At 38.3% G+C, this 20282-nt stretch overlaps 1 protein-coding gene across 1 annotated transcript; it reads right to left on the reverse strand.

Annotated features, from left to right (window-relative positions):
• Positions 1–7250: 7250 nt before the first annotated feature.
• LOC110043521 (coiled-coil domain-containing protein 22 homolog) lies at positions 7251–19476 on the reverse strand. The gene is made up of 18 exons (XM_020748980.2): positions 19399–19476; positions 18018–18189; positions 16954–17086; positions 16469–16602; positions 16222–16306; positions 14906–15078; positions 14274–14403; positions 13425–13498; positions 12976–13044; positions 12037–12156; positions 11209–11328; positions 10856–10972; positions 10079–10180; positions 9258–9365; positions 9038–9133; positions 8581–8640; positions 7826–7900; positions 7251–7447 (listed from the first exon to the last, which is right to left on the reverse strand). The coding sequence occupies exons 1-18, from the start codon at positions 19446–19448 to the stop codon at positions 7331–7333; spliced, it is 1935 nt and encodes a 644-aa protein (XP_020604639.2). The 5' UTR covers positions 19449–19476; the 3' UTR covers positions 7251–7330.
• Positions 19477–20282: the final 806 nt, after the last annotated feature.

A 20282-nucleotide genomic window follows, 5' to 3' on the forward strand; every position in this document is an offset into this window, starting at 1 on the left:
TTCGCCGTGTTGAGCGAATGGTTTCAAAAACCATGAGAGTTCATCGAAAGTGATTCCTTTCCGTTTTTCAAATCTGACATCGCAGAAGTTTATATTTTTTTAACTGTCTGGAACAAATAGCGGGTTCGTGGATCCATCGTGGTCATCATGGTTTCAATCTTCGAGAAAGAAAGACAGTTATTGTTGTAGCCTGGGAACGCAGACGTATTTCCGGCTGTCGCTTGTCTCCGCCGAAAATAACGTCTGCGAACTCGAGCCAGGAAACGATTTCTGTGACGTTGGAATTTTAAGCCAATCACAGTTTAGCTCAGGTAGCCCCAGAACTACTGCGCGAGGTATTCGCTGCGAGGAGCACTCGAGTTTCATTCTATCATGAAATCTGATTGGCCAAAGAGAAACAAAAGTCATTACGTCACAGAAATCGCTTCCTGGCTCGGGTTCGCAGACGTTATTTTCGGCGGAGACAAGCGACAGCCGCAAATACGTCTGCGTTGGCAGGCTATTATTGTTGCTACTCTGATCGGAATAGTTTGAAGAGCATTCAAAAAGAATCATCCTGGATGCCGATGAAATACAGAACTTCGAGCGATCGAAGCTCGAGTTATTTTTTGGCGGAGACAAGCGACAGCCAGAAATACTCTTGCATTCTCAGGCTAAGTGATACGCGGCTTTTTGCGAGACGCGCTTAAGCAAAATCGCCAAACAAAAAATGGGTTACACTTGTAAATGTGGGTCCAACTTGCGGCTTTTTGCGAGACGCGCTTAAGCAAAATTGCCAAACAAAAAATGGGTTACACTTGTAAATGTGGGTCCAACTTGGAAAAATAAATCATATTTGGAAAAATCTCTCTTGAGCCTCATAGAGAGGTTCAAGAGTCCAACTTGGGACACTGGGTCTCACTTAGAAAAATGGGTCACACTTAGAAAAGTGGGTAAATCCTGTAAAAACGGGTAGTGGGTCACTTTTGAAAAAACTGGATCACACTTAAAAAAAGGTCACACTTGGAAAAATGGGTCAAACTTGGAAAAGTGGGTCACACTTAAAAAAAATGGGCCACTCTTGGAAAAAAGAAGTTCACGCTTAAAAAAATAAGTCGCACTTGGAAAAATTGGAAACAAAGGACACATTTAGAAAAGTGGGTCACACTTGAAAAAAGGAGCTCACACTTGGAAAAATAGGTCACAATGAAAGAATGGATAACACTTGTAAAAATGGATCACACTTGTAAGAATGGGTCACACTTGCAAAAATGTGCCAACTTGTAAAAATGGGTCATATTTGTTTAAAATGGATCACACTTGTATAAATGTGTCACACTTGTAAAAATGGGTCACACTTGTTAAAATGTGTCACACTTGTAAAAATGAGCCACACTTGTAAAGATGTGCCACACTTGTATAATAGGTCACGCTTGTAAAAATGTGTCACACTTGTATAAATGGATCACACTTGTAAAAATGTGCCACGCTTGCATAAATGTGCCACACTTGTAAAAATGCGTCACACTTGTAAAAATGGGTCACATTTGTAAAAACGGATTACACTAGTGCCACAGTTGTATAAATGTGTGACACTTGTAAAATTGGGTCACACTTGTAAAAAGGTACCCTACTTATTAAAATGTACTGCACTTATAAAATTGTGCCACAGTTGTATAAATGTTCCACACTTGTAAAATTGTGACACACTTGTAAAATTGTTCCACGCTTGTAAAATTGTGCTACACTTGTAAAAATGTGCCAAACCTGTATAAATGAGTCACACTTCTACAAATGGGTCACATTTGTAAAATTGTGCCACACTTGTAAAAATGTGACACACTTGTAAAAATTTACCACACTTGTATAAATGTTAAACATTTGTAAAAATGTGCCACACTTGCAAAAATGTGCCACACTTGTATAAGTGTGCCACACTTTTAAAATTATGCTACACTTGTAAAAATGGGTCACACTTCTGTAAATAGGTCACAGTTGTAAAATTGCGCCACACTTGTAAAATTGTCCCACACTTGCAAAAATGCGCCACACTTGTAAAAATGTGCCACACTTGTAAAAGTGTGCCACACTTGTAAAAGTGTGCTACACTTGCAAAAATGTGCCACACTTGTAAAATTCTGCCACACTTGTAAAAATGTCCCACACCTGTATTAATGGCTCACACTTTTATAAATGGGTCACAGTTGTAAAATTGTGCCACACTTGTAAAAATACGCAACACTTGTAGAAATGTGCCCCCTCGTAAAAATGTGCCAGACTTGTATAAATGTTCCACACACGTAAAATTGTGTAACACGTACTTGTAAAATTTTGCCACATTTGAAAAAAAGTACCAGACTTGTATCAATGTATTACACTTGTAAAAATTTGCCACACCTGTATAAATGGGTCACACTTGTAAAAATGGGCCACTTTTAAAAAATGTTCCACACTTATAAAAATGTGCCACACTTGAAAAATTGTGCCGCACTTATAAAAATGTGTCATACTTATATAAATGGGTCACACTTGTAAAATTGTGCCAGACTTGTATAAATGTTAAACATTTGCAAAATTATGTCACACTTCTATAAAAGTGCCACACTTGTAAAATTGTGTCACACTTGTAAAAAGATGCCACACTTTTAAAATTGTGCACACTTGTAAAAATGTGCCACACTTGTAAAATGTGCCACTTTTGTAAAAATGTGCCACACTTGTAAAATTGTGTCACAGTTGTAAAAATATGCCACACTTGTAAAAATGTGCCACACTTGTAAAAGTGTGCTACACTTGTAAAAATGTGCCACACTTGTAAAAATCTGCCAAACTTGTAAAAATCTGCCACACTTTTAAAATTGTGCTACACTTGTAAAAATGGGTCACACTTCTATAAGTAGGTCACAGTTGTAAAACTACCCCAAACTTGTAAAATTGTGCCACACGTGTAAAATTGTTCCACACTTGCGAAAAGGTGCCTCACTTGTAAAATTGTGCCACGCTTGTAAAAATGTGCCACACTTCTAAAAGTGTGCTACACTTGTAAAAATGTGCCACACTTGTAAAAATGTGCCACACTTATAAAAATGTGCCACACTTGTAAAAACGTGCCACACTTGTAAAAATGTGCCACACGTGAAAAAAAGTGCCACACTTGTAAAAAAGTGCCACACTTGTAAAAATGTGCCACACTTGTAAAAATGTGCCACGCTGGTAAAAATGTGCCATACTTCTACAAAATGGTCATTCTTGTAAAAAGAATTTTTGCCAAATGTGTCACAGTTGTAAAAATGTGCCACACTTGTAAAATGTGCCACACTTGTAAAAATGTGCCATGCTAGTAAAAATATCCCACATTTGTAAAATGTGCCACACTTGTAAAAATGTGCCACACTTGTAAAAATGTGCCACACTTGTAAAATTGTGCCACACTTGTAAAAATGTCCCACACTTGTAAAAAGATGTCACACTTGTAAAATTGTGCACGCTTGTAAAAATGTGCCACACTTGTAAAATTGTGCCACTTTTGTAAAAATGTGCCACACTTGTAAAATTGTGCCACACTTGTAAAAATGTGCCACACTTGTAAAAGTGTGCCACACTTGTAAAAATGTGCCACGCTTGTAAAATTGTGCCACACTTGTAAAAATGTGCCACACTTGTAAAAGTATGCCACACTTGTAAAAATGTGCCACGCTTGTAAAATTGTGCCACACTTGTAAAAATGTGCCACACTTGTAAAAGTGTGCCACACTTGTAAAAATGTGCCACGCTTGTAAAATTGTGCCACACTTGTAAAAATGTGCCACACTTGTAAAATTGTGCCACACTTTGCCATGCTAGTAAAAATATGCCACATTTGTAAAATTGTGCAACTTTTGGAAAAATATGCCACACTTATAAAAGTGTGCCACACTTGTAAAAATGTGCCGCACTTGTAAAAATATGTTACATTTGTAAAAATGGATTACACAAGTAAAAATGTGCCACACTTGTAAAAATGTGCCACATTTCTATAAATGTGCCGCACTTGTAAAATTGTGCCATACGTGTAAAAATGTGCCACCTTTGTAAAAATGTGCCACACGTAAATAAATGGGTCATACTTGTAAAATTGTGCCACACTTGTAAAAAGGTGCCACACTTGTAAAATTGTTCCACACTTGTAAAATTGTTCCAGACTTGTAAAAATGTGTCACACTTGTATAGATGGGTCATATTTGTAAAAATATGCCACACTTGTATAAATGGGTCACACTTGTAAAATTATGCCACAACTGCAAAAATGTGCCACACATATAAATGGGTCATATTTGTTAAAAATTGGTCACACTTGTACAAATCTGACACACTTGTACAAATGGGTCACACTTGTAAAAATATGCCACACTTCTACAAAATGGTCATTATTGTAAAAACAATTTGTGCCAAATGTGCCACACTTGTATAAATATGCCAAACTTTTAAAATTATGTCACACTTGTATAAAAGTGCCACACTTGTAAAAATATGCCATACTTCTACAAATGGGTCATTCTTGTAAAAATGTTCCACACTTGTATAAATGTGCCACACGCTTAAAATTGTGCCACCCTTGTATAGATAGGTCACATTTGTAAAAATGGGTCACAATTGTACAAATCTACCACACTTGTATAAATGGGTCACACTTGTAAAAATCTGTCACACTTGATTAAACGGGTCACACTTGTAAAAATGTGTCACACCTGTATAAATGCGTCGCACTTGTAAAAATGTACCACACTTGTATAAATGCGTAACACTTTTAAAAATGTGCCACGCTTGTAAAATTGTGCCACACTTGTATAAATGTGCCATACATGTAAAAATGTGCCACCCTTATAAAAATGTTCCATACTTGTAAAATTGTGCCACGCTTGTAAAAAATGTGCCACACGTAAATAAATGGGTCACACTTGTAAAATTATGTCACACTTGCATAAATGTGCCACACTGTACTTTTAAAAATGTGCCACACTTGTGAAATTGTGCGACTTTTGAAAAATGTGCCACGCTTGTAAAATTGTGCCACTCTTGTAAAAATGTGCCACACTTAAATAAATGGGTCACACTTGTAAAATTGTGCCACACTTGTATAAATGTGCCAGACTGTACTTTTAAAAATGTGCCACACTTGTAAAATTGTGCCACTTTTGAAAAATGTGCCACTCTTGTAAAATTGTTCCACTTTTGAAAAATGTGCCACACTTGCAAAAATGTGCCACACTTACATAAATGGGTCCCACTTTTACAAATGTGCCACACGTGTATAAATGTTCCACATTTGTAAAATTGTGCCACACGCGTATAAATGTACCACACTTGTAAATGGGTGACACTTGTAAAAATGGGTCACTTTTGTAAAAAGGTGCCACACTTATAAAAATGTACCGCACTTGTAAAATTGTGCCAGTTGTAAAAATGCGCCACACTTGTAAAAATGGGTCACACGTATAAAAATGGGTCACGTTTGTGAAAATGGGTCGTACTTGTAAAAAAGTGCCATACTTGTAAAAATGGGTCACACTTGTAATATGCCACACTTGTAAAAATGGATCACTCCTGTAAAGATGGGTCACACTTGTTAAAGTTTGTCACACTTGTATAAATGTGTCGCATTTGCTAAAATGGGTCACACTTCGAAAAATGGGTCCCATTTGGTAACATGGGTCACACTTGATAAAGTAGGTAGCATTTGGAAAAATGGGTTACACTTTAAAAATTGGATCACGCTTGGAAAAATGCGTCACACTTAGAAAAAAGTGTCACACTTGGAAAAATGAGTCATACTTGGAAAATTGGGTCGCTTCTAGAAAAAAGGGGGTCACACTTGCAAAAGGCTCGTACTTCGAAAAATAGGTCACACTTAGAAAACAGGTTCCCACTTGGAAACGCGTGTCACACGTGAAAAAATGGGTCAATTATGGAATAAAGGAGGTCACACTTGGAAAAATAGGTCACACCTGGGAAAATGGATCACACTTGGAAAAACGGGTCACACTTAGAAAATAGATTAAAACTCTTGGAAAAAAGGGTCACACTTATAAAAATGGCTCACGCTTGGAAAAAAAGTGTCACACTGAAAAAAAATGGGTTACACTTGGAAAAAAGGTCACACTTAGAAATATGAGCCACACTTGAAAATTGTGAAAAAGTTGGTCACACGGAAAAAAAGGGTCGCACTTAGAAAAAGGTAACACTAGGAAAAATCGGTCACACTTAGAAACGTGGGACACAAGCACAATCGCAGGCACAAGCGCAAGCACAATAATTTTTATTTCACCGTGAAAACGGCCTTGACGCAGGCATGAGCACAAGCACAATGATCAAAAGTTTTCCTTTTTCTTGTGCTTATGCTTGCGTTTGCGCTGCAACAAGGGAAAACGAAATACCGCTGAAGAATAACACAAGCACAAGGATATTTACCACACCTGGTTTTGTTTGGGCAAGGAAAATACTGGATCCAGATTACTTCGCGCCTAAACAGTTTGGAAGGTTCGGATGATTTTGCTTGTGCTTGTTTGTACGTCGAATTTCGTTCTTACTGTCTGATTTCTCGCGCGTTGATTGGCTCATTTTTATCATCAATAAGAGTGCAGACGGATAAAATCTTAATTTATGCAAGCTTTCAAGTTCAACTTTCAGCTGTCAAACTGTCAACTTTTTCACCAATGATATTTTATGGACCTTTTTAGGTAGCCAATCAAAAAGCGAGATAAGCTATTTGCAATGTTCGCCTCATTTTGAATAAAATTCACTTTTCTTTGTTTACGGCAAATTTATAGCATCTTTTCCCTAATTTATTCCCGGCATTTGACCATTTTGGGGTCTTGTTCTTGTAAAAAACAAACTGACGTCAGTTTCTTATGCGTCTGTTCTCTTATTGATGATAAATCTCGTCATAACATTGTCAAAGTTTACCGCGGCTCATGGTTCCACAGCCACTTTGCTAATGTTATGACACCACTTATCCTCAATAAGAGGATAGACGCATAAAAAACTGACGTCCGTTTGTTAATTTCACTTGGGTCATTTCTATTGCTTGCGTTTCTGCTTGAGCTTGTGCTTTCGTCGCTAGTGAAAACCAGGCTTTATGCGCCACAGGGCGCGAAGTTGAGCCGGTGAAGGTGATTTGCAAGTCGTGCACTTGCAAATCCTGAATATGTCTGGCCATTGGTCCATGCAACAATGGATTCATAAATGACCCTAACAAGAACAACAACGACAACAAACGATCCAGACGAAAGACGTTACTTCAATCAAATTCTCTATTCCGTGATGCACTATTCATTAAAAAATATCTATTTGTGTAAAATAATTTCCTGTTCACTTATTTGGCTGCTTTTAGTTTCTTTGCCAGCGTGTTATTCTCCTCTTTCATCTGTTTGTAATCCCCTGAGATTCGTTCCAGGTTAGTAGCTGTGTTCTTCTGACTTTCCATTTCAATCTGTAAGGACAGTAACGTAGAACAGTCATTTACTCCCGCCAGCGGTATTCCAGCGGTCAAAAGTAGGATTGCAAGGACTGGAGAGAATCTTAAACCGAATCTAACGAGAAGTGCTTTTGAAAGGACACAGTACGTTATTGAGATAAAACTAACGGAAACGTTGAAAACATACCAAATACTGCTATAAATGGATTCATTTTCAGATTAAAATTGTATTTTCATCGCCAAGCTGGTGTAGACAAAATTGTGACTGACAGCTTTATAAACGAAACTACAGTTTTAACGACAGCAGCTTTTATGAAGAAGTGTTTTAAAAGCATTTAAATTCTACAGTGTGCCGATTAAACAGTTTTCTTTCATTACAAAGTATTGTCACACCTGATCCTCCAAATCTCTTATCTCTCTCACTATCAATCCAGTCTCTTCCACCGAGGCAATCAGCTCTTTACAGTTCTGAAACACGACAGAAGTAATAAGAAAGACGAGATAACATACTTTAGTAAATATCATAACGAACTAAAGACGACATAATGACACAATCTCTACTGCCGCTATTCAATGGTAAATCTCATCTCATTTTGGTGAATTTCATCTGGAGGCGGAGTTTTAACAAATTACGAGAAAACGATCTCATCGCTTTCTCAAGGCTATTTTACTTTAGTATCACCCAACTAGTGGACTAATGCAAATCCTGCATTTTAGTTGGCTACGCTACTAGAGGACTATTAGTAATAGTCCTCGAGTAGCAAAATTGGCGCAATCGAGCGTGACGCTTTCTTTCGTTTTATTCCAAGTAAATATTTCTTCAACTTGCATTTGCTAACTTTATTATTGCCTTTTCTGTCCGACTAGTTGGGTAGTACTAAAACAATTAGACCCTTCGCCCTCAAGGGCCACGGGTCAATAGCCCATTCGGCTTCGCCTCGTGGGCTATAAGGGCTACGGGTCTAATTGTTAAGTAGTCCTCGATATTCAATTTTTTTTATTTCATTTAATTTATTATTATTTTTTTTATTCCTGCTCACTTGCTAATAGTGTCCTGTCAATTACCGAGGACTGTTCTACAATATTAAACTATTATTGTTGAATTCCAATGTCTGAGTTCGTATTTTTAAGCCAGTTGCAGATCGTACCTCGTGAAGGCTTGCCAAGTATTTATAAGCTTTTCGACAAGACTCGTCCTTCTTCGCATCCTGCAACAGAAACGAAACGCTACACAACTTGAAATAGCGTAACCAAAGTTACAAACCGTTACAGCAAAACCTAATCTGCGATAACATAGCAGAAACTACTGCACTCAGAAGCCTGAACTGACCCGGCAAGGCTGTATTCTTTCACGTTGTCACGCTGAAACGTCAAACATCGCAACATTGGGTGACCCATCGAGCACGTCAACGGATTCCCTTAACCCAAAGAAGCAGTCGAACTAATGCTGTTTTCTCGACTAATTTGAGACGGTATGCTCTTCAAGTTAACAGCAATAAACAACAAACTAACAAATTAATCCGGCAACCAAACTGTGGGCGTCACGACTACGAGAAAATTTCTACATTTTTCAAAATTCTCGACTTAAATCTAGAATGTACAAACCCTAAATATAAGCTCATCAGTGACAGCAAAGGTTCGATCCAGCTTCCCCGATAATTGGTTTATTTCCTTTTGAACATCTTTGGTGTCGATGAGAATCTACAGCATGAAAACAAAAGAAATGAGAAGGGAAGAGAAGGCATTTTGGCATTAAAATACCGACTAAATAACAAACAGGCTGACAAAACCGCAATGAGAGCAACTGCACTGGACAACCACCAACCTTGTTGATTTCCTCTTTCTGTTTCTTGATGTTTCCGACAATTTCCAGGATACGCCGAGTGTACGCTGACCGGTTCACATCTTTGCTCATGGTCTCATATTCAACAACCTGGAAAAACACAAATGAAGATATGAATGAGAGAGCTAATAACTCAGTTACAGGAGTGAAAATCTTTGCCTTTCTAAGCACCAGGAGGACGCTCTACAACTGGGATGTCATTAGATTCTCCCAAGTGGGGTTTTCAGAACTTATTAAGTCATGTTGCAGCCCTCGTAAGGTCTCACATGAATGGCCTGAAACCCTTTGAGAGGACAATAGAACAAACAACAGAAACAATGCCCCCAAGCTCCAAAACAATAACAGCGGCTGACAATGAAGAGAATTACAAGCTTACGAGAGCTGCTACACCACCGAACTAATTTACAGCATTAGAATCGTAGAATCGTAAAAGCGAGGCCACATGACTAGGTTCAAATGTGACAAACGTGTTTTCCAACGTGTGATCTCTCTTTCTCCATTTTCTAGACCCTTCGCACAAACGACAGCGTCGCACAAACCTCTGAAACCAAACTCCGCCCCTTCCTTGTCATTTAGGATCGAAAACGATTATTGCCTAGCATTTTTAAAAACTTAGAAACTTGTGACGACTACTGTACTTCCAAATAGCATGCATCAAAACTGCAAGATCGCCGAATGAAGTACATATAAAATAATACAGTGTACGAAATAAGCTGATTTTATAGTGAAGTGCCGGTAGAAGTGATCTTTCTATAACATTAGGGACAACAAATGCGTATAAGAAAAATTGTCACACGCATTACCAATTGTTTATAAATGTCTTCTTTCCCTCTCGCTTCATCTGCAACTTCCTTCATTCTTTCTCTCAAAGCTTTAATCTCCTCCAGTTGCTTCTGAGCCTCAGACTGAAAGCAAACAACAACAACAAACATCAAACAAAATAACACCATGCGTACTCCAACTTTTCACGTTTATCGTTGGTGTTCCGTGCCCTCTTTCCCAATCTTAATCATAGCTGTATTAGTCCTTTCTGGTCAATATATATACCGCTGATGTTTTTCTACATAAATATACTCTTGAAAGAGCTCGGTCATGGTATTTTGGCCACGTACAAAATTCCCTTTAACTGAAGATAAGAAAATACTAAAGAGATAATAATCAACCATAAAGGAAGAAGGATGGTTACAGATGAAGAAGATGGACGCGGATTACAAACAACGAACGTGAAAAATCTAGGCTAAACTTTTTAAGATGAGTAAACCGCGACTTAGCTCCTCTAATTCTGAGGTGTCCTTCGAATTGAATTCGATACGAAAGTGACATGGATGCTCGACGAAAATTTTAATTTTTAAATTTTACAAGTCCCCCGGGTTTTGCGTCTCGTAAAACAAAAAATGGCATTATTTATTGTGGCACAACTCATGGGAAACTCTTCCGGTAGTTTCACGGAAAAGGCCATCATACATGGACTGCAGCGTTTCCTGGGTAGATCGGCTATAAAATCCACATCTTGTTCCCAAGTAACTCTCGCATTTTCAAATACCGTAAAAATACCATGAGGCAAAACAATAGGCACTAACCACTTTGTTGGCATTGAGCTGTTTGAGTTCCCTGTACTGATCAATTAGAGGAGCCCTGTGTTTCTCCCACTGCTGAGCCAAGTTCACAAGTCGCTGTGCGCTCGCATCTACAACACTCTGCAATAAGAATTCATATCCATGGTTTATGCTACAAATCAAGTGACCTGGAATTTAGCACTAGACTACTCTTTCAAGAAATGCGAAAGGAAATACAGGAGACAAGAGCAAAGGTCTACACCATTTACAAGGTTCTTTAGGGGCTATAACTGGCCAAGCGAAAGCAAACGATAAAGATAACAAAAAGAGATCAAGTGGAGAAGAGTTGTATTTCACCAAGAGTATTTCGTTATCACCTGCAATTTAGCGATGTTATTCTCTGCGTCAGGAAGCAAGTCCATGGTTTTTTTCTTCACTTTGTAAACCTCCTCCTGTTCTGAGTTCTTGGCCTTTTGGCTGGATATCTGTTCGTTTGTCTGAAATAAAACACGTTTGTCTAAACGTCAGTGCACTTAATACCAAGGAGACACTGTTCACTCTTTTGAAGCATATTAATCACACATGTAGAAAACCGTGTCATTCCAGCAGGGAGGTCAGAATTCTATAAACAAATATATTGAAGAACTAGAAGCCCTGGTCACGCTTTCCACCGCAGATTCCTTTGATTTTCTTGCTCACAGTTTTGTTCAAGGAAACACTCCTAATCTATCCAGAACGAGGTCCTGGAGCAAGTAGAAATGGGGCCATTGAAAAACGCGAATAAACCGTAGGCAAAGATTGTGTTACTTCCGCTAAGTTTCCAAATTCTACCGAGAAGTGAGAGAAAAGAGGGTAGAACATTCTGCAATTCATCCCCCTGTCACAGTCATAGAGGAAATCAATTTAGCATAAAAAAACAAGTTTGCGTTGGCTGGTTTGTACAAACCCATTTTGAACTCCAGAGTTACTCGTTATGACATGTCGTTAAGGCTCGTCGACCAGGTGACTAAAAGGCTCTTGCGAAGAGAATGCTACCAACCCAGAACGTTGCGTCCAGAATTCAGACCAGTCTGTAGTGACATTAAACCGCATTTGACGCGGAATAATTTTGTGAAAATCTCAGTTAAGGTTGGCTTTTGTGTAAAACGGTTCAGCTAAGGAGATGACCTGTGCAAACATTTCACTTTAATCAATCAGCCACTAACCTGTTGAATACCGGCCTGGGATTTTCTGATTTCCACTTCACCGTGTTCAATGGAGGCGTTCAGTTCGCTTAGTTTAGACTGAAGCGCTTCCAGTTCTTCCTCTCTCTTCTTCCTCATTTCCTGCGGGAAAAAAAACACATACAATTTGCTATTTAATATATGGAGTGAGTTTACAAATGCGATATAACAAAATCGTCACCACGTGCTTGGTTGTGTGCAAAACGTTTCAACAAATCAAAGCAGAGGTATTATTTCGTCCACCAATCAAGTGCTAGCACGCGAACGCAGACGTATTTCCGGCTGTCGCTTGTCTCTCTTAATAGGGAGCTTAAGCACGTTTTGAGACGCGGACGGTAACCGGAAGAGACGATTTCGCATGCTAGGACCGTATTGTCTCCCAGATTTTTTATACTACTCATCTCTAATGAAGAAAAGATACTTAGCAATGTGAATATGGTTGTGTGAAGACAAGTTAAAAGTGAAAGTAGCTCACTTCCGGCTACCGTCCGCGTCTCAAAAACGCGCGTGCTTAAGCCCTATTTTCGGCGAAGACAAGTGACAGCCAGAAATACGTCTGCGTTCGCTGGCTAATCAAGTGCAAGGCCAAACTAAAAAGCAATTTTTCCCGCGTTTTTACGAATTTTTTTTTTATACTAGATACATGTAGTGATTGTCTTATTTTTACACGAAACAGTGACCATTCTTCTATTAAACATAAATTGGGCCAGTTCTAATCAGTGTTATGTTGAACGTTCAAAAGAGAAGTGAACAAGAGCAGGTGAAAAGGGGTGCATATGGTAATGATGTAGAAACCCTCTTCCCTTTATTAGGACCCATCTCAATAAGGACCCTCTCGCCAACAGAGACACTTGGGTGAATGGACTTCTATGACCAAAATAAACAAAAAAGCTGCTGAAATTAGGCAACAATATGTTTCACCTCTTCCGTGTCCACTTTAGGAGGTCCTTCCTCGCTCAGGCCCACCATGGCAGCGGCCTTTTGCTCATCCTAACAAAGAGAAAAAAACATATTAAATCATACTCAATAGTTACTGCAGAGATAACTGGTCTATGTAAACGCCAGGTGGTAAATTTTAATCTGCCGTTCCTTTGTTCAAATAGGCTGGTTTGTTGTGCAGCAGTATTTTTTAGTCTTGATTACATTTTAAAAATTACATTAAAACTTCTAATTTTTATTGGTCACTGAATACGGTGGATCAAACCGTACAGATTGTAAGGCTATTTTTAGACCATATCAGTTGGCCTATATTGGACATGACTGCTTCAATGCAAAACAAATTCGTCAGCTTAATTAAAATATAGTCAATTTTTTTCACAATTCTACAACAAAGAGTTCAAAATTGTGTCCAGATTCGATAGAAATCTTACTTGTGCAAACTGAAGTTGTTCGGTGCGAGTAAACCTGGATCCCTTAGATGGTGCGGCAATTCCTGATGTTCTGTCTGTGATAGAAAAAATGTAACAAAACAAAACGTCAAATTTTACAACCAATATGCCTTTTGTAACAGACAGTCACATGGTACAAAATCCACCAGCCATGCTGGAAGACAAGCTACACATTGAGACATAAAAAAACAAAGAAAAGTCATGCTTGACTGGTTGAAATCACTTTGTTTTGGAGGCTTTGACATTCTTTTTGCCTACCAGCAGGACGGATTTTGTACAATGTACCAGGTGATCGTTTGTTCCATGAAGTCAATTTATCCACCAAATTCTGTCACAGGAGCCACATGACAACAAATACAAACAAGGCAATGCTAATTCTGCACCAAGACTAGCTTATATACCCAATGACTATCATCCTAACCACTCCAATACAGTTAACAGAGATTTTGGCAACTTTGCCTCAGACGCTGAGATCGACATACAAAATCTGCTTATTGCTTTTCGTACATTTTCTATACTTTGCCTTGAAAGAATAAATGAAGGGGTGATGAAAAAAGACCATAAGAGACATCTGATAGAGTGCAAGATTCTCCTAGCAAACTGCTTTTAGCTTGCTTCTATGCAAAAAGGAGAATTTGGCATGAGATCAAGAGTCATTTAGGGTTTTTTTCCACATGCCCATTAAAATATTATATTCAAGATAACGTTTCCCTGCCAACGAATAACAAACTTAAAATCACACAAATACATGTAATACTTTTATTATCAATTTCATGTTTCTTATCATCACTGATGGAGTTTTGAATGATATAGCACATTATTTTTTTGTACCTGACAGAGATGAGACAATGTCACTTAGGTCAGCATTTGTAGCAGCATTCTGATTAGCTCTCTGCAGCTCACTCTGCAAGTGCTGTTTGATTTTTTTCTCCAAACGTTCCCTCTTCTGTGCAAGGTATTCCTACAAAGTTAAATTCCCAGCCTGCAGTCTTAGTAACAACATTTCATAGTTGTTGTTTATTTTTCGCCAACTGATCGGAGCAAAGCTATCAGTTTTGCCACATAATCAGTTGAAAAACCAAGCTAAATCAAGTGCCTACCCCTTCCAATCCATAGTTTCCATCTGCTTCCAAAACAAAATCTGCTAGTTGGTAAGCATACAAAGCTAATTTGATTTCTGAGACCATGTAGAGGTTTTCCAAGAATCAGGGCCCAGTTGTTTTCAGCTTGGATGAAGCAATGCATCCAAAAGAAATATCACTGTTCAGTGGATTTTGGATAATCACATTTATACTAACACTAGATAGCAATTTGCCCATTTCATCATCATTCTCCCTTTAAAACAAGCAGAACCAGGGCAACAGTCTCAGCTCATCACCCACACAACTTCTTGTCACCAAAAACTGCTGCTATGAATTTCTTCAAGGACTTCACTCACAAAGGAAGTTGATCAGCACACCTACCTCTTTGGATAGTCGTGATGCTAGTCCACTCTGATTCCATTCATTTTCCCACTCGTTAGCCAGGGTAACCGCTATAGCATTGGCCTCAAGCACAGATGCTGGTACATCTTGACGGGATGAAGGTTGACTTGTAATGAATGGCATTGAACTGCTGTTGTAGTACATCTTCAACTCTGACATAAAGAACAGAAAACACAATTGACATTCATTTGGTAAATAATGCTATTTTAAGCACCTGAGTAAGGCACAAACTTACCTGTAAAAGGAGGGTTTCACAGTTTGGCACATGCGCACAGATTAGCATGAACATCAAGGTGGTTGCTAACAGTTTCCAGCACTTTCCAAGACTTTGATGGGTCATTATAACTAGTTTTTATCAGTTGATGTTACAATCATGGTATCAAAAAACTGCCCAGTCATTGGACAACACATTGTTATCATTTTCATGAGACAATGCATTACCATAGCAACAGTGTGACCCGCTAAAAACACCTTAATTTTAGCTTTTACTCCTATTCACTACAACAATGAGCTCAGTGATCCCCATTTCTATTTCTGAATTTTGATTTGCAGGGTGAGATGAAACTTTTGCAAAGTTTTAAAAAATTCTGTCAGGAGGGTTCAGAGCCACCTTAAATTTTTGAAAATTTAGATAAACAGAGGTAGCATTCATTTGTCAAAGCATATTGTGTAACAAAAACTCTGGAAACTGTTGCCAGGCTCCTTTAATACCTTTGTTGCTTTCTTATTAAACCACACATACCTCAGCAATCAAAGATGTACTGTGACTACAACTAGTAGTAGGATGACTGATGCACAGATTTTGTGGAAGATGTCAATAGATTTACACACAAAAAATGTCAAATTAGGCACTGACCATTGAGTGTACTCTTCGACAAGAAGGATTTATTCTGAACATATACACACCAGCATCCAATGGGTATCTAAACAGTGGAATTGATTGGTGCATGGTATTCGGGAACATGCAAACATATTGTCATTATAAATTTATTCCAATGAGAAAGGCCACCTTGTTTTCCACAACTGACCATGAAAGTTTCAAAGGAAAGCTTCCTGCACTAGTCATGAGCTTTCAAAAACAGCAGGATTGAATGCGTTTAAGTTATAGTTTGTATATTTGCCAAGCTGTGAAACCATCCCTTTAACAAGAGAATTACTACACTACAGTTCAAAGATCACCAAAGATAAGCAGACTTGTACAAGAATCAGTAGAGACCTAAGTTTACAGTGCAAAGGAAATAATCTGAACCAAAACACAGAAATCAAACTCTCATTTGTTGGAAATGAAATATCACCTTTTGGCATTTTCTTGGTCAAATCTCCAAGACCTTCCGGGACTCTCAGAGGACAAGCATGAAATCTTCTGACAGATCTGGCTCCCTGTGAAATACAGTTTTTTCTTATTAACCAAGCACTGGGAGAATATTGCACTTGTTCAGTTAAACGCGGGATATATGCCACCCTACTCATTACACTGAGAGAAACCACTAATGACAATAAGACAAGTACATATAGAAAGGTAGGCTGGGAATAAACACAAACCTCTCTGTGCCAGACTCTTGGCTTTGTTCCGCTCCAGCCAATGTTATCTTTCTTGCAGAATGAAGGTGTCCAAGGCCTAGTCAGTCGTTTGGACAACTCAGCTGATATTCGTCTGTGCAGCATCACAGAGGAGCCTGGTTAGAAAAAAACGTAACTGCTTATTTGAAAAGTCAGGATGCAAACTAGTGACCCCAAAGGGAAAACAAAACAGTTCAAGTTAAAGTAAGGTCTAAAGGATATAAATTGGGTACATGAAATTAGCAATTTTGGAATTCGTGGGGGTCACAAAATTTTGCTGTTTTGTTTCTGGAGGGGGAAGGGGGAGGGTATTTGGATTTCTTGGGAGTGGGGGGTGGGGGCTATTACCTCCTCTATGGTGGAACAAAGAGGGCAAGGCATTTATTCAGGGTTATGTTTTCATGGGCAAGATACTTCCCTGAAAGGTCTGCCTGTTGTTTTCATTCAAGCCACAGGCAAAAACTTACCTAAAGGTTCACTAGCAGATTCTGAACTCTCTTTTGGAAGATTCTCCACTAAAAACATAAACACCTTTCTGATATCAGCTTCATTGGAATAGAGAAAGGTTTGATATCCTATCTCACCACGGTAACCAACCTCCTACAATGACAAACAGACATGTGATGGTTAACCATTGATTATATGCAGGGTTTCATTACTGTTTCTAGCAGGAGGGTAACTGGTTTACTCAGGCGGGCAAAACATTTTGAACTAAACTTCTTTATAAGAAAAACTTTCCTCTAGGTGGTCAAACTGGGTGGGCAAAATCATCCTCACAGCCGTTCAATTTGCCTGGCACCGGGCCCTTAATGAAACCCCTGCATATGTATGGATATGAAAAACATAAATTAACGAGCACACCTCACTTCAGTCTATATATATAAAACCCTGGCCCACAAAAGTCACGGGAAGTATCTGGCTTCTGCTTCCGTTAATGTTTGCCTTGATCTGGCCTGGACTTGGGCCTATTTGTATTAACTTTGATCAAATTTTCATCCATCAATCCAAGTTTTTCATAGTTTGGCCATCAAAACATGCAACTAGTTGTAACTCTCTGTTTGGCTAAGAGTCTAAAACCATTGATGGTCAGTACCAAGAATGCCAGCATTATTTTGAATGGGTCCAATTTGAAAGTCCACATTACACAGAATCCTAATCATTCTGTGCAGACTCAGAGGTCATTCCACTCAAATCTGATTGGCTGACACACACACACAAAAAATTGGTGCTCTGGGATTCCCAAGGCAATATGATCATTTATTTTATGGGAACAAGGGATATTTTTTGATTAATTTGAGGGAACAAGGGATATCTCAAACTACTAACAAGAAATTTGATCGGAAATATAAGGAGGAACAAAATTTCTTTATAGGGAAGATGGGAGAAAAAGCAGAATTTTTAACAGATCAGGAGAACATGTATCCAACTTGGGAGGTCTTCAAAAGGTGTCAATTCTTGGTGCAGACCAAACATATCATGGCTTGTGTGACAAACACCAATGTGTAAATGATTGATGATTTACCAAACACACCTGGCAAGCAGTAGCTAAAGTTGTCCCAAGTCGAAACTTTGAGGACATGCTAGCAGGCAGCACAGATGGTATCTGCAGATCATCCTTGATCAACCGAAGGCATTTTGATGTTGCTGCCACTATCATAGCTGTGGTGAACTCCCTTAAGCTTGACACATCTTCAGGGATGTCACTGTTTAGAGTAAAGAAGAGATTGATAACGGTACTGTTGTAGGCAAGCATCATTAAAATATTATGGGAATGTTTTCCAGTGAGAACCATATATTATTAATAAGTAATCATATGGTTTTTCTCGTTCAATTTGGAATTAATTTGCACTTGTGAGTTTTTTAAAAAGCTGAAATTACACTCACCAAAGCGGCTCGTGCAATTTCTGCTTTTTGAAAACTCACAAGTGCAAATCAATTCCAAACTCGAAACCATATGATAACCTATACTAATACACTTGACAAATAATTACCAGTGGAAATTTGAAACACGAGTGCAAATTTGACACATGCAAATTACAAATTACAATGAAGATATCTGAAGTTAGCACAAAGACACTCATGACTACCGAAGGTAATCCGAGGCATTTTGAAGGTGGACGGAGTTCAGCTGATACATTCGGAAGATAGCTGAAGGTAACTAGATGTTTTCCTAGCACTTCCAAAGATCACCCGAACCTTTCTGAAGATCAACAAATATCACCCAAACATTTTGGAACACCTCCACCAATCACCTGAACCCTTCTGGAGATAACTGAAGATTGCCAAAGATTTCTGAAGATCACCAACACCCCACCAAAGACTTCTTGGGAAGTCTTGTGAATATTTTCGAAAAATGTTCAAATGTGTTTGAATACCAAACACACTGCAAACTGGCTGAGGAAACAATGTGTTGAGGATCTTATATAACATGTTTTCAAGTGTGTTATGAACAAGTAATCATAAGATTATTTGCATGCAATTTGGAGTAATTGACCACTTGCAAATTTTTCAAAGACTACAAATTGCACACGCCCATAATTTTGCTGGCCTTTGAAAAATTTACTTGTGCTTATTTATTCCAATTGCACTCGAAATCATATGATTACCTATACAAAACATGTGTGACACATAAGGTAAAATCGATCAATAATAATATTGCAATTATTACACGTTGTTCCATCGTATTTGACTTTTTCTTACATTAACTGAGAAGATAGGTCGAAGATAGGAGTGTAATTACAAGATAACGTGAGTGGATTCAAACTTAATTTCCAGAGGTTGAATTACAAATCTTCCCAAAAACATTCGGACACAGTTCCCCCACTTTAAATACAGTATGGACATAAAACAGCTATGATATTGTTGGATTATTGTTAGACAAAAAGGAAACAAGTTGTAAGGTGAATACTCACCAGCCGATTTGCCTGAACGTGTGAATGATAATATTGTCAACTTCTTCCATCTTGGATCGATCGATCGCAAACACACCGACCGGGAGGCATGGGTTTTAGTGTCTACTTTCGCCCCAGTTCTTCTCTTCCAACAGGAGGAAATGTGTAGCACGACGTTCACGACGAAAAGACCGACGAAAAGTGTTATTCAAACACTAGCTTGAGAGTATTCCATCTCTGTTTGAAAGTGCCAATTAAATGACTGTATGAGCCATTTTCGATTATGGTTTCTGATGCCAAGCGATTCAATTATGAGAACAGAAAAACGAAAAAAAATGTTGTGCTAATACAACAGCGAATTGCGGCTCAGCGTCATTAAAAAATATGTTTTAACTGATTTATGTTCACGGTTTTTAAAATGCTATTTATAATTTTATTATATATACATACTTCTATCTTTTTCTGTTTTGTTTTCTTTGTATCAACTTGTATAAGTAATTTCCGCCACTCCTTTTAGTTTCGAAATATGTGTTGCGACATCCACCATAATATAACATTTTCATTTTATTTTCATAATTTAGTAACATCAAAACCTGAAGAAGGCTGGTCTGGCGAAATTTCTGACGAAATATTGTTTCAAATATACTACGTCGTGTCAGCCTTGCATTAGTCTTTGACTTAGTATCATTTTACTTTTCAAGTTCTCCTGTGAGATAGCAGGATCTTAGTTCACGATTTTGCAATTGATTTAGCATAAAAAAGTGAATTTGCTACACCAGTGATTTATCGACCACTTTAGTGATAAGTAATTAGGCTCTGGGACCCGTTTCTCGAAAGCCCCGGAAACTTTTCGGGCCCGTAAAGCCATTTTCAGTCCATCTGTATCTAAAAACGGAGAAGTGTAT

This window comes from Orbicella faveolata, unplaced genomic scaffold (assembly GCF_042242905.1).
Source record: "Orbicella faveolata isolate gen_17 unplaced genomic scaffold, um_ofav_v1 contig_35, whole genome shotgun sequence".
Taxonomy (NCBI): Eukaryota; Metazoa; Cnidaria; class Anthozoa; order Scleractinia; family Merulinidae; genus Orbicella; species Orbicella faveolata.

Bases quoted from the DNA above. Each gene is read 5' to 3' on its own strand.
- LOC110043521 (XM_020748980.2), bottom strand. From the start codon at position 19,448: ATGGAAGAAGTTGACAATATTATCATTCACACGTTCAGGCAAATCGGC. The intron at 14,404-14,905 runs GTAGGTGTGCTG...TTAACTTTGTAG, and splicing joins CATCACGACTATCCAAAGAG to GAATACCTTGCACAGAAGAG. The intron at 10,181-10,855 runs GTTAGTGCCTAT...GTTTGCTTTCAG, and splicing joins AGCTCAATGCCAACAAAGTG to TCTGAGGCTCAGAAGCAACT.